This window comes from Schistocerca gregaria, chromosome 6 (assembly GCF_023897955.1).
Source record: "Schistocerca gregaria isolate iqSchGreg1 chromosome 6, iqSchGreg1.2, whole genome shotgun sequence".
NCBI classification, from domain to species: Eukaryota; Metazoa; Arthropoda; class Insecta; order Orthoptera; family Acrididae; genus Schistocerca; species Schistocerca gregaria.
In genome coordinates this window covers 377,995,631-378,008,987 of record NC_064925.1, presented here as the reverse complement: position 1 = coordinate 378,008,987, position 13,357 = coordinate 377,995,631, and the positions used below count along the sequence as shown (strand labels likewise).

General features: G+C 39.3%; 1 protein-coding gene across 1 annotated transcript in view; it reads left to right on the top strand.

Annotated features, from left to right (window-relative positions):
* The window catches only part of LOC126278267 (nuclear inhibitor of protein phosphatase 1), a 61,733-nt gene extending 50,063 nt beyond the window's left edge, over positions 1–11,670 (top strand). The window contains exon 7 of the mRNA XM_049978269.1: positions 10,495–11,670. Within this exon, the coding sequence (XP_049834226.1) occupies positions 10,495–10,736 (242 nt within the window). The 3' untranslated portion in view covers positions 10,737–11,670. The remainder of the gene's footprint in view (positions 1–10,494) is intronic.
* Positions 11,671–13,357: the final 1,687 nt, after the last annotated feature.

Here is a 13,357-nt window from a genome sequence, read left to right as displayed (position 1 = left end):
TGAATAGGAAAATAGGAATGCGGGTAAGCTACTACAAAAAGCATAGTGAACGCATTGTTGTGGCCAAGATAGATACGAAGCCCACACCTACTACAGTAGTACAAGTTTATATGCCAACTAGCTCTGCAGATGATGAAGAAATTGAAGAAATGTACGATGAAATAAAAGAAATTATTCAGGTAGTGAAGGGAGACGAAAATTTAATAGTAATGGGTGACTGGAATTCGAGTGTAGGAAAAGGGAGAGAAGGAAACATAGTAGGTGAGTATGGATTGGGGCTAAGAAATGAAAGAGGAAGCCGCCTAGTAGAATTTTGCACAGAGCACAACTTAATCGTAGCTAACACTTGGTTTAAGAATCATGAAAGAAGGTTGTATACATGGAAGAACCCTGGAGATACTAAAAGGTATCAGATAGATTATATAATGGTAAGGCAGAGATTTAGGAACCAGGTTTTAAGTTGTAAGACATTTCCAGGGGCAGATGTGGACTCTGACCACAATCTATTGGTTATGACCTGTAGATTAAAACTGAAGAAACTGCAAAAATGTGGGAAATTAAGGAGATGGGACCTGGATAAACTGAAAGAACCAGAGGTTGTACAGAGTTTCAGGGAGAGCATAAGGGAACAATTGACAGGAATAGGGGAAAGAAATACAGTAGAAGAAGAATGGGTAGCTCTGAGGGATGAAGTAGTGAAGGCAGCAGATGATAAAGTAGGTACAAAGACGAGGGCTGCTAGAAATCCTTGGGTAACAGAAGAAATATTGAATTTAATTGATGAAAGGAGAAAATATAAAAATGCAGTAAATGAAGCAGGCAAAAAGGAATACAAACGTTTCAAAAATGAGATCGACAGGAAGTGCAAAATGGCTAAACAGGGATGGCTAGAGGACAAATGTAAGGATGTAGAAGCTTATCTCACTAGGGGTAAGATAGATACTGCCTACAGGAAAATTAAAGAGACCTTTGGAGAGAAGAGAACCATGTGTATGAATATCAAGAGCTCAGATGGCAGCCCAGTTCTAAGCAAAGAAGGGAAGGCAGAAAGGTGGAAGGAGTATATAGAAGGTTTATACAAGGGCGATGTACTTGAGGACAATATTATGGAAATGGAAGAAGATGTAGATGAAGACGAAATGGGAGATACGATACTGCATGAAGAGTTTGACAGAGCACTGAAAGACCTGAGTCGAAACAAGGCCCCCGGAGTAGACAACATTCCATTAGAACTACTGACGGCCTTGGGAGAACCAGTCCTGACAAAACTCTACCAGCTAGTGAGCAAGATGTATGAGACAGGCGAAATACCCTCAGACTTCAAGAAGAATATAATAATTCCAATCCCAAAGAAAGCAGGTGCTGACAGATGTGAAAATTACCGAACTATCAGTTTAATAAGCCACGGCTGCAAAATACTAACGCGAATTCTTTACAGACGAATGGAAAAACTGGTAGATGCAGACCTCGGGGAGGATCAGTTTGGATTCCGTCGAAATGTTGGAACACGGGAGGCAATACTGACCTTACGACTTATCTTAGAAGAAAGATTAAGAAAAGGCAAACCTACGTTTCTAGCATTTGTAGACTTAGAGAAAGCTTTTGACAATGTTGACTGGAATATTCTCTTTCAAATTCTAAAGGTGGCAGGGGTAAAATACAGGGAGCGAAAGGCTATTTACAATTTGTACAGAAACCAGATGGCAGTTATTAAAGTCGATGGACATGAAAGGGAAGCAGTGGTTGGGAAAGGAGTGAGACAGGGTTGTAGCCTCTCCCCGATGTTATTCAATCTGTATATTGAGCAAGCAGTAAAGGAAACAAAAGAAAAATTTGGAGGAGGTATTAAAATTCATGGAGAAGAAGTAAAAACTTTGAGGTTCACCGATGACATTGTAATTCTGTCAGAGACGGCAAAGGATTTGGAAGAGCAGTTGAACGGAATGGACAGTGTCTTGAAAAGAGGATATAAGATGAACATCAACAAAAGCAAAACTAGGATAATGGAATGTAGTCAAATTAAATCGGGTGATGCTGAGGGAATTAGATTAGGAAATGAGACACTTAAAGTAGTGAAGGAGTTTTGCTATTTAGGAAGTAAAATAACTGATGATGGTCGAAGTAGGGAGGATATAAAATGTAGACTGGCAATGGCAAGGAAAGCGTTTCTGAAGAAGAGAAATTTGTTAACATTGAATATAGATTTATGTATCAGGAAGTCGTTTCTGAAAGTATTTGTTTGGAGTGTAGCCATGTATGGAAGTGAAACATGGAACGATAACTAGTTTGGACAAGAAGAGAATAGAAGCTTTTGAAATGTGGTGCTACAGAAGAATGCTGAAGATTAAATGGGTAGATCACATAACTAATGAGGAGGTATTGAATAGGATTGGAGAGAAGAGAAGTTTGTGGCACAACTTGATTAGAAGAAGGGATCGGTTGGTAGGACATGTTTTGAGGCATCAAGGGATCACAAATTTAGCATTGGAGGGCAGCGTGGAGGGTAAAAATCGTAGAGGGAGACCGAGAGATGAGTACACTAAGCAGATTCAGAAGGATGTGGGTTGCAGTAGGTACTGGGAGATGAAGCAGCTTGCACAGGATAGAGTAGCATGGAGAGCTGCATCAAACCAGTCTCAGGACTGAAGACAACAACAACAACAACAACTCGTTAAGTCTATTTTCCGACTGTAAGTTACACAACATATTACTAAGTCATGTGAACATAGATCATAAAATACTCCAAAATTGTGAAACTAGCAGTCTGTTGACAAAAAATTACAGGTTCCACTTCAGTGGTACGGTTGACCCACCTTCACCACGACCGACCACATAAAGCCCCCCCCCCCCCCAGCCCCCTCCCCCCCTCCCTCCCAACCCATAACATTGCACACACATGTACTCGGCTATCTCATCATTCTCCTCACCGTTTTCCAATTATTGCTCATCCAAATGTTTAGTCATTATTGACATAACTTTAATGGTTCTTGCGCCATTGGTTATGTACTTCCAAGCAGATTATAGGCATCTTACAAGATATAATAATTGCAAGGAAAGTCCTATGAACAAATAGAAAATACACATAAGTATTACTGTTACAGTGCATGTGAGATATCGGACCAGACTTTTTTAATCACCTTTTAGCTTTTGTGCATAGAATTGTTCTGTGAAAAATGTTTCTTCAGGTATTTACTAATTACTCATTGTTAATTACTATTTGGTTGTTTTTGCTAAGTAAACTATGAAATACAATAGCTGGCAGAATGAAATTCCACTCTGCAGTGGAGTGTGCACTGATATGAAACTTCTTGGCAGATTAAAACCGTGTGCCAGACCGAGACTCAAACTCGCTAACTTTGACTTTTGCGGGCAAGTGCTCTACCATCTGAGCTACTCAAGCACAACTCACGACCCGTCCTCGTAGCTTTAATTCCTCCAGTACCTCACCTCCTGCCTTCCAAACTTCACAGGAGCTCTGCTGCAGACCTTTCAGAACTAGGCTATATCATAGCTATTGAAGCATTAAATTATGTTTAGTTATGTTCGTTTGTTCTCTTCTGAATTTGTATGTCAATAATATGAAATTGTAACTCATTGGCTTTTTGTGTCCTCCTCCTAATGATACCTCATTGTATTTACAGTCTAACGTCATCTGACTTAAGCCTTAGATATACAGTGTGTCACGATACAGCACATCTTGTGTAATGAGCAAGTGTACATCAAAAGTTGCACTAATGGGAAAAGGAAGTGATGTATTTGTTGCAGTAATCAAGAAAATCAAATCCACTGAGACTGAAACTGAAGGACGGAACTTACTTTGTGTAAAACATTTAAAGAAACAGTGACTACTGCATAGTCATATAAACAGGTGCTGAATGAAATTTGTTTGACTGTCAAAAGAACAATGTGTGAAGTTTTCAGTCACCACCATGGCAGTCTCTACCAAAAGACTCTTGCAACAAGGAAACAAATTCTGCTCGTATGTGAAGGCTATATCAAAACTAATGTCACGGGAACTGAAATTGAGTGTAGCAAAGTAAAAGCAGAAATGGTGAACTCTGTTTTAAAATGTTACCTTGCAAAGAAAAATCTAGGAGTACTGCTTTAGTTTAATTCTCACGCCACTGTAAAGGTCCCTAAACATAGAAGGATTTTTATGATGATTTTTGAATAAAAGTGAAAGGTACAGGCAATTTTTGTCCTACTTGGTGGTTCTAGGATTAAAAATGTTTCTATGTGTGCTGTATATCTACATGCATACTCTGTAAACCTGGTTATGGTGTGTGGCAAAGACTACTTTGTGTACTAGTGTCATTTAACCCCTTTCATGTTCCAGTCATGAATGGTTCGGGGGAAGAAAGAATACTGATAAGCCTCTGTGTGAGTTCGAATCTGTCTAATTTTATCTTCATGGTCTTTTCACAAGATATTAGTAGGAGGAAGCTATTTGTTCACTCTTCTAGGAATGTATGGTCTTGGAACTTTAACAATATACACATTCTGATGCAGAACACATCTCTTGCAGTGTTTGTCACTGGAGTTGGCTGAGCATCTCCAAGACACTTTTGTGCTTACTAAATGAACGTGTAATGAAATGTGCTGCTGTTCTTTGGATATTCTCTATTTCCTGTATCAGTCCTGGTAAGGATCCCCTTTTGATGAACAATATTCAAGTATTGGTTGAATATGTTTTGTAAACTACCTCCTTTGTGGGTGGGCTTCATTTCCCGAGGATTTTCCTCATTGTTACAGTAGTTTATGTTGAGGGCCCATAACCACTCATTACACCAAGTGTCGATTCTGTGCGGCTCTTCCTTTCTTTAGCTACAGACTTATAGTGTTGTGTCTTCTCTGAATGAAGCATCATCATCTGCAAGAAGCCTCATAGGACTTCTGGAAACCAAACGTGAGAGACATCTTCAATCTCTTCCCCCCACCCCCCCCCTCTCTCTCTCTGTCATTAGTTGTACATATCCTGCTGACTGGGAGCAAAGCTTAATTTGGCTGAAGTCCATATTCTTCCTTGTCTCATCCCTGTTTATTTCTGTTCACTTCCTACATCTCATCTGTGGACCTTATTCTATTACTTCTTGCGCTCCCTCTGAACAGTCAACTTTGTCTTCACATTGATTTCTTCTGTATTCCTGCCACTCATTTCTGCTAGATGTAATTTCTCACATTTGACAACAGAATACTGAAAAAATTGCTTAAGGCAATGTTAATATGACTGATAGTAGCTATTGGGTGGACTGAGTAGCTCAGTAGCTGCTATTGCCAGCACAAAGCCCAGTTATAGGTGAAGGGTATAGGAAGTAGCCAGGAAACGTTTGTGGTTGACAGAAGCAGTTGTAAATCGGACCTTCCACCTTTCAAGGTGGCTGCTGTCAGTTGTCGATAATAGAAAGATCTGCGAAAAATTCCATTATTCTACCCACTAAGGCCATGCATTAATTTTAATCTGCACACAAGAACAGGATCAAATGTAACCAAATCAGCTATACCATAACACACAGTATTAATACTGTACTAAAAATAGGAAAAGTCAAGAATATTGTGGATAAATTAAATAAAAAAAATTAAGAAGAGGATAGGAGTAGGTGACAAGGCCAATGGAAGGGCCATTCGAATCTCAAGAATAAAGAATTTATGGCAGTAAAATTGGGATAAGGTCATGAAACAGTACCCCAATTTGAATGTGATTTATTGTAAATTTAAAAATAGTACAGCCCATAGCAAATTTTAAAGTCACCTCCCCAAGAGTTGCAGCTTTAATCTTAAAAACAATAAAAAAATTGTGGTCTTGTTGTAGTGATCTTCAGTCTGAAGACTGTTGTGATGCAGCTCACCACACTATAATCCATTTAAAATTACTTGATAGTTGATGTCTGTCACATGGTGCTAGTGTTGCCTCATAGGCTATCGTTCAGTTAAAGCCAATACGCAAACATGGCGGGTCACTTCACAAGTGCTGAAATGCTGTTTACGTAATCTGGAACAATGTTGGAAGTTGCTGCCTTCAGGTATGGTGGAAACACAAAATGCTCTGTCCACAGGTGATTTTACATGACCAGTGGCTGAACTGCAGCAGACAGTGCATTTTGTAACCTTGAATTTACTCTCATGTCTAAACCTAACCTCTTGATCTGCAATGTATCCAGCTGCCTCTTGGCCGCAGTTTGTCTGTGGCCATTCAAGTGGACAGACAGCTTGTTTGTTGTCATGCCCAGGTAGAAAGCAGTAAAGTGGTTGCAGGTTAGTTTGAAGTTCACGTGACTGATTTCACAGGTAGCCCAGCCTTTGATGGGATAGGTGATGCTTCTGATCATACTGGAGTAGATGGACAACTAAAAGAATTGGTACCAGGTGTCAAAAAGTAAGCTGAAAATCTTGCCCCCTTAAACCCCACATGGAATTCAGAATGTAGTAAAATTCATGAAGAATTGCATGGTTAGAATACAGAACCACAAAACAGAATAAATTGTCGTAGCTGTGTTGGGAAAGAACCAGAGCTCCAAGCCCTAATAGAAAGCACTGAAGCTCAAATAGTTATAGGTATAGATAGCTGGCTAAAGTCGGAATTAAGTGCAGCAGAAATTTTTTCAAACTAACAGTGTTCAGAAAGGATAGATTAAATACAATTTGTGGTGGAGTATTTATTGCTGTCAGAAGTAGTTTGCCTTGTAGTGAAATTGAAGTAGATAGTTACTGCGAAATAGTGTGGGTAGAAGTTACACTTGACAATTGGACTAAACTATTAAATGGGTTGTTTTACTGATCTCCCAACTCTGAAGATATAATTGCTGAACAGTTCAAAGAAAACTCCGAGTCTCATTTAAAATAGGTACCCCACTCATACAATTATAGTCGATGCTGACTTTAATCTACCCTGGAAAAATTATATGTTTAAAGCCAGCAGCAGGCGTAAAATGTCATCCGAAATTGTACTGAATGCTTTTTCAGAAAATTATTTTGAACAGTTAGTTCATGTGCCCACTCGAAGCGTAAATGGTTGCAAAAGCATAGTTCACCTCTTAGCAACACGTTAATCCTGGACAAATAGTGAGTATTGTGACGAATACAGGGATTAGGGACCACAAGGTAGTAGCTGCTAGGCTGAACACTGTAACTCCTACAACCATAAAAAAGAAACACAAAGTATATCTATTTAAAAAAAAAACTGATAAAAATGCTCTTAACGCCTTTTAAGAGACGTCTGCACTCCTTTAGATCTGATCATGTAAGCATAGAAAAGTTGTGGAATGATTTCAAAGAGATAGTATCAACAGCAATTGAGAGATATATACCACATAAATTAATAAGTGATGGTACTGACCCCCATGGTACACGAAACAGGTCAGATCACTGTTGCAGAAGCAGTGAAAAAATCATGCCAAATTTAAAATAACGCAAAATCCCCAAGACTGACAAAGTTTTGCAGAAGTTCGAAATATAATGCGTACTTCGATGTGAGATGCTTTCAGTAATTTCCACAATGAAACTCTGTCTCGGAATCTGGCAGAAAACCCAAAGAGATTCTGGTCATACAAAAAGCACACCAGTGGCAAGACGCACTCAATACCTTCACTGCGCGATAACAACAGTGAAGTCTCTGATGACAGTGCAACTAAAACAGAGTTATTAAACATGATTTTCCAAAACTCTTTCACCAAAGAAGATGAAGTAAATATTCCTGAATTCCAATCAAGAACAACTGCCAAGATGAGAAACATAGAAATAGATATTCTTGGTGTCGCAAAGCAACTTAAATCACTTAATAAAGGCAAGGCTTCTGGTCCAGATGGTACACGAGTCAGGTTCCTTTCGGGGGTATGCAGATGCAATAACTCCATATTTAGCAATTATATACAACAGCTCGCTCACAGAAAATTCCGTACCTAAAGACTGGAAAATTGATCGTCACATCAATACCCAAGAAGGGAAATAGGAGTAATCCGCTGAAATACACGCCCATATCACTAACATCGATTTGCAGTAGGTATTTGGAACATATACTGTATTCGAACATTGAGTGCTTCTGACAGGGGATGTCAAATTGATTCCATATTTTTCGATTTCCAGAAGGCTTTCGACACCGTTCCTCTGAAACATCTAACCAAACTGTGTGCCTATGGAATATCGCCTCAGTTGTGTGACTGGATTCGTGGTTTCCTGTCAGAAAGGCCACAGTTTGTATTAATACACAAAAAGTCACTGAATAAAACAGAAATAATATCTGGCATTCCCCAAGGAAGTGTTATAGGCCTTCTATTGTTCCTAATCTATATTAACGACATAGGAGACAATCTCAGGAGCTGTCTCAGATTGTTTGCAGATGATGCTGCCATTTACCTTCTTGTAAAGTCATCAGATGACCAAAACAAATTGCAAAATGATTTAGGTAAGATATCTGTATATGAAGACAGTAACTGTTCTCGAAAGAACGGAATACTGTTGATGACCGTGCAGCTATTCCCTGGAATAAATGATGACTAACTGAAACCCTCAGCTGCCGACAGGTGGTGTTGATATACCTCAATGTGGACAGGTGAAAATGTGTGCCCCGGGTTTGAGTCCCGGTCGGGGCACACATTTTCACCTGTCCACATTGAGGTATATCAACACCACCTGTCGGTAGCTGAGGGTTTCAGTTAGTCATTAGATATCTGTATGATGCGAAAAGTGGCAATTGACCCTGAATAAAGAAAAGTGCAAAGTTATGCACATGAGTACTAAAAGAAATCCACTAAATTTCGATTACACTATAAGTCACACAAATCCGAAGGCTGTAAATTCAACAAAATACTTCAGGATTACAATTACAAATACGATAAATTGGAACGATCACATAGATAATGTTGTGGGTAGAGCCAACCGAAGACTGTGATTCACTGGCAGAACACTTAAGAGGTGCAACAGGTCTACTAAAGAGAGTGCTTACACCACACTTGTCCACCCTATTCTGGAGTATTGCTGTGCAGATGGGACTGACGGATGACATCAGAAAAGTAAAAAGAAGGGCAGCTCGTTTTGTATTATCGCAAAGTAGGGGAGATAGTGCCACAGACATGATATGTGAATTGGAGTGGCAATCATTAGGACAAAGGCTTTTTCGTTGTGGTGGGATCTTCTCATGAAACTTCAATCACCAGTTTTCTCCTCTGATTGTGAAAACATTCTGTTGGCACCCACCTACATAGGGAGAAATGATCATCACCATAAAATAAGAGAAATCAGGGCTCGCACAGAAAAATTTTAAATGCATGTCTTTGCTGAGTGCCATTTGAGAGTGCAACAGTAGACAGACAGCTTGAAGGTGGTTCATTGAACGCTCTGTCAGGCACTTTATTGTGAATAGCAGAGTAATCACGTAGATGTAGGTGTAGAAGAAAAAAAAATTAAAAATGTCTCTGAAGGTTGCCAGTGACACCATATTTCTGTCAGATGGCAAAGGACTTGGAAGAGCAGTTGAATGGAATGAATAGTGTCTTGAAAGGGGGTTATAAGATGAGCATCAACAAAAGTAAAACAAGTGTATTAGAACATAGTTGAATGAAATGAAGAGCTTTTGTGGGAATTAGATGCTTAGACATTAAAAACGATAGGTGAGTTGTGTTATTTCAGCAGCAGAATAATTAAGGAAGCCAAAGTAGAGAGGATATATAATGCAAACTGGAAAAAATTGGAAAAGTGAAATTTATTAACATAGAATATACATTTAAATATGGTAGGAAGTTTTTTTTAGAGGGTGTCTTGCTTGTAACCTATTACAGAAGTAAAATGTGGGTAAAATAAACAGTTCAGATATGAGGAGAATACACTTTAGAAGGATATTGCTACAGGAAAATGCTAAATATTAGATTGGCAGACCATGTAACTAGTGAAGCAGTATTGAATCAAATTGGGGAGACAATAGTTGACTAAAAGAAAGGATAAGTCGATAGAATAATCTGGAAGCATCAAGGAATCATCAGTTCAGTATTGGTGGGAAGTGTGAGGGATAAAACTTGTAGAAGGAAACCAAAGCTTGACTGCAATAAGCAGGTTCAAATGGATGTAGGTCACTGTAGTTAAGCAGAGATGAAGAGGCTTACCCAGGATACACCAGAGTGGAAAGCTGTATCAGACTAATCTTTGGCTCAAACCATGGCAAGGAGCAACAAGAAAAACAATAAGTGTTTTGATACTATGCAAAATAGTGATATTAGTATTAGTCAAGTGTGGCATCAAATTTCCACTGATGTTACACCTGCATTCCACTGAACTGATATTGAGAAACTGAGTGCTTACTGGACATTTTGTATATCACATTCCTTTACAGCTCCTTACAGCTTTGCGACTTTGCATAGAATTTAAACTAGCTTGTTTCGTGTTAGCTCCAATTTTGTAGTTTATTTCCTTTCTTCATACTCTCCTTCTCCCTCTCCCTCCCTCTGTGATTATTTACACCTATGCATGTTTGTGTTGTTGACAATGTTTTTACACTTTGTTTTGCAGGTACAGGTAACAGTGCAAATACTCCACTGTTGTTTTCGTCGGCACTGGCATCGCGCTTGGGCTTGGCCTTACCAAACCCTGCTCCAGAAGTGGAGATGGCGCCACCCCCACTTCCACCTGCTGTGCTACCTGGCCAGCCAGCTGTTGGTGCTTCTGTCGACCTTAGCCACGAACCTAAGAAGAAGAAATATGCTAAAGAAGCATGGCCTGGCAAGAAGCCTGTTCCAACACTCCTTGTGTGACATCAGCATCTTTTTGTTCTTGTGTCATATACACTCTGGATCCCAGCCAACTGGAAGGACTCCGTACACTGAATGTATGCAAGAATTACATAATCATTGTGAATTGTTGTTTTGTTAGACGCCACCAGTGTAGCATCAGGAATTCAAATTTGTGTATTGTTCATTTACTTCATTAACAACATAATTTTGTTGTTCGTGGATTGTTGTAATGTGTTTTGTATGCAGCTGTAGTATGTTTCATATAGAGCTCGCAATTTCCAATGACTTTGGTTTTTTCCCTGCATGAGCTCATGTACGGTTCTCATTGCTTTTCTGCTTAGTACATTTGGTTTTGGGACTTGTTCATGACTACATGGATTATCTGAACAGTGTGCATGATAGTGTTTGTATACAGTACTGTGCATTGTTCATATTCTGTAAATACAAATACTGACTTTGTGTTGAAGCCTATTATATAGGATACCCTTTTTTATAAGACTTTCTGCCTGCTGAATTCTGTGAGTGTCAGTATGTTATGAATACTATTAAATACATTGAAAAGAGCAATATTGAATGTACAGTTGGCTGCGAATTGGGTCTGTATAGGAGATGAAAAGAGAACTATATGTGAGAATGCACAAATCCATTTGTGGGTCATCAGAGTTGCCTTAATTCTCGGGTTCATATCTTCAATCATGAGCAGTCTTTTCTTAACACAGTTATTTGTCAAAACAGCTACCAGAATGGGCCTGTTCATTACAAATGAAGATCTGTTTGAGTTTTGATGTATTCTGACATAACTGTCTGTTGTCTTTGAAAGTGATTTTTAAATTTATTTGTGCAGCTTTTGCCTTATTTGTGGTAGAAATGCATTTATAGCTAGAGCAACTATTTTTGTCAGTAAGAATGTTTCTCTACAACTAAGCAATAAAGTACTTGTACAGACTGCACAGTATTTGGATTATGCAAGTTTTAATTTGATTGAATTCAAACATACAAGGTGCTATCTAAAATTTTCGGGGCTGATGCTGCCATCTGTTGAAAACCATACCTTCGGACTAATGGTCACCATCACTCTCGAAGTAGGTCCCACCCGCACGTGCACACAAGTCCCAGCGCTTCTGTCACAGGTCAAACGTTTTCTGGAAGTCCTGTTCTTTGAGGGTGTTTGTCACCACCAGCGATGTTTCTTGAATCCTCTCTAGAGTGTCGAATTGATGGCCTTTCTACTTGAGTTTCAGTTTTGGAAATAGCGCAAAGTCGCATGGCGCCAAATCTGGCAAGTATGGTGGGTGGGGTACAATCGCCATATTGTATTTTGCCAAAAAGGTCCTGGTGAGCAAGGACGTGTGACAGGGTGCATTGTCATGAACCGTTGCAAAACATCACACTAGTACGCGGAATTAACTGTTTGGTTGGATGGGACGAATTCTTTGTGCACAAGTCCCTTGTTATTAAAGAAAACAATGATGATGCTCTTCACTTTGCTCTTCATCTGTCATGTTTTTTGGGGTCTTAGAGAGCCCGGGCTCTTCCACTGGGACAATTGTTGCTTTGTCTCTGGGTCATAACCATAAATCGAGCTCTTGTTGCCAGTGATAACGCATGACAAGAAGGTTGGATCATTAGATACAGTCTGACAAAGGTCCATGCACACTTCAACACGCTGTACCTTCTGATGGACAGTCAAGATCCTTGGCAAAAAAAATTTGCGGTGACATGATGCATGCCCAATTCACCAGTCAACATTCGTTGACATGTCCCACAACCAATACCCACTTCATCTGCAAGGTCTTGAATGGTTCGATGTCGATCCGCACAAACCAGTTGTTGAAGTTTGGCTACAATGTCTGGCGTTTTACGGCTAACAGGCCTTCCAGCATGAGCATCATCTTCGACATCTGTATGGCCGGCACTGAACCGAGCATGCCTCTCAAACACACGTGTACGGCTCATGCTCTGTTCTGAAAATACTTGATGAATCATTGCAAGGCTCTCTGCAGCACTTTTCCCAAGATTTGAACAGAATTTTATTCACAAGCACTGTTCTGTTTGCAGATCCATCGTAAAACTTCCACACACCAAACACATAGTATTACGGAAATCACTGTCAACATGCAACACAGCCTCCCAGCTGAATGCCACTCCACATGCTAACTCATCAGATATGCAGCTCCCTCCACCTAGCGGTGCAAAGATCTACTACTTTCCGGATGGTAGCACCAGTCCTGAAAATTTTGAATTCCATCTCGTACAATGAACCAGTTTTTGATCTCTATTTTATGTGCTGATGAGTTTTGTAGGTTCATAGTACAAAGTTCCTGGGTCCTTAATAATGACATCAGGAATTTATATTTTTAGAGTTATGTTACTGATTGTAAATTTTCATTGAAACTAATTTTCTGTTAAAGAAAGAAAGTGGTTATGTTAATATTTGCAACACTAAAAACTATAGTTACTTTATTTTTTTAAGCAGAGGAAAAGTATATTTCCATTTTGATCCCTCTCTCCTTGTTATATTTCTACTTAAATGCAAGAACTAATTATTTAAAAAAAATCATTGGTACAGTTACTAAAATTAAACTTCTACCTTTACTGCGTCAGTTAGCTTTCAGTCAGCAAGATGATGCCTCTAGTGATAT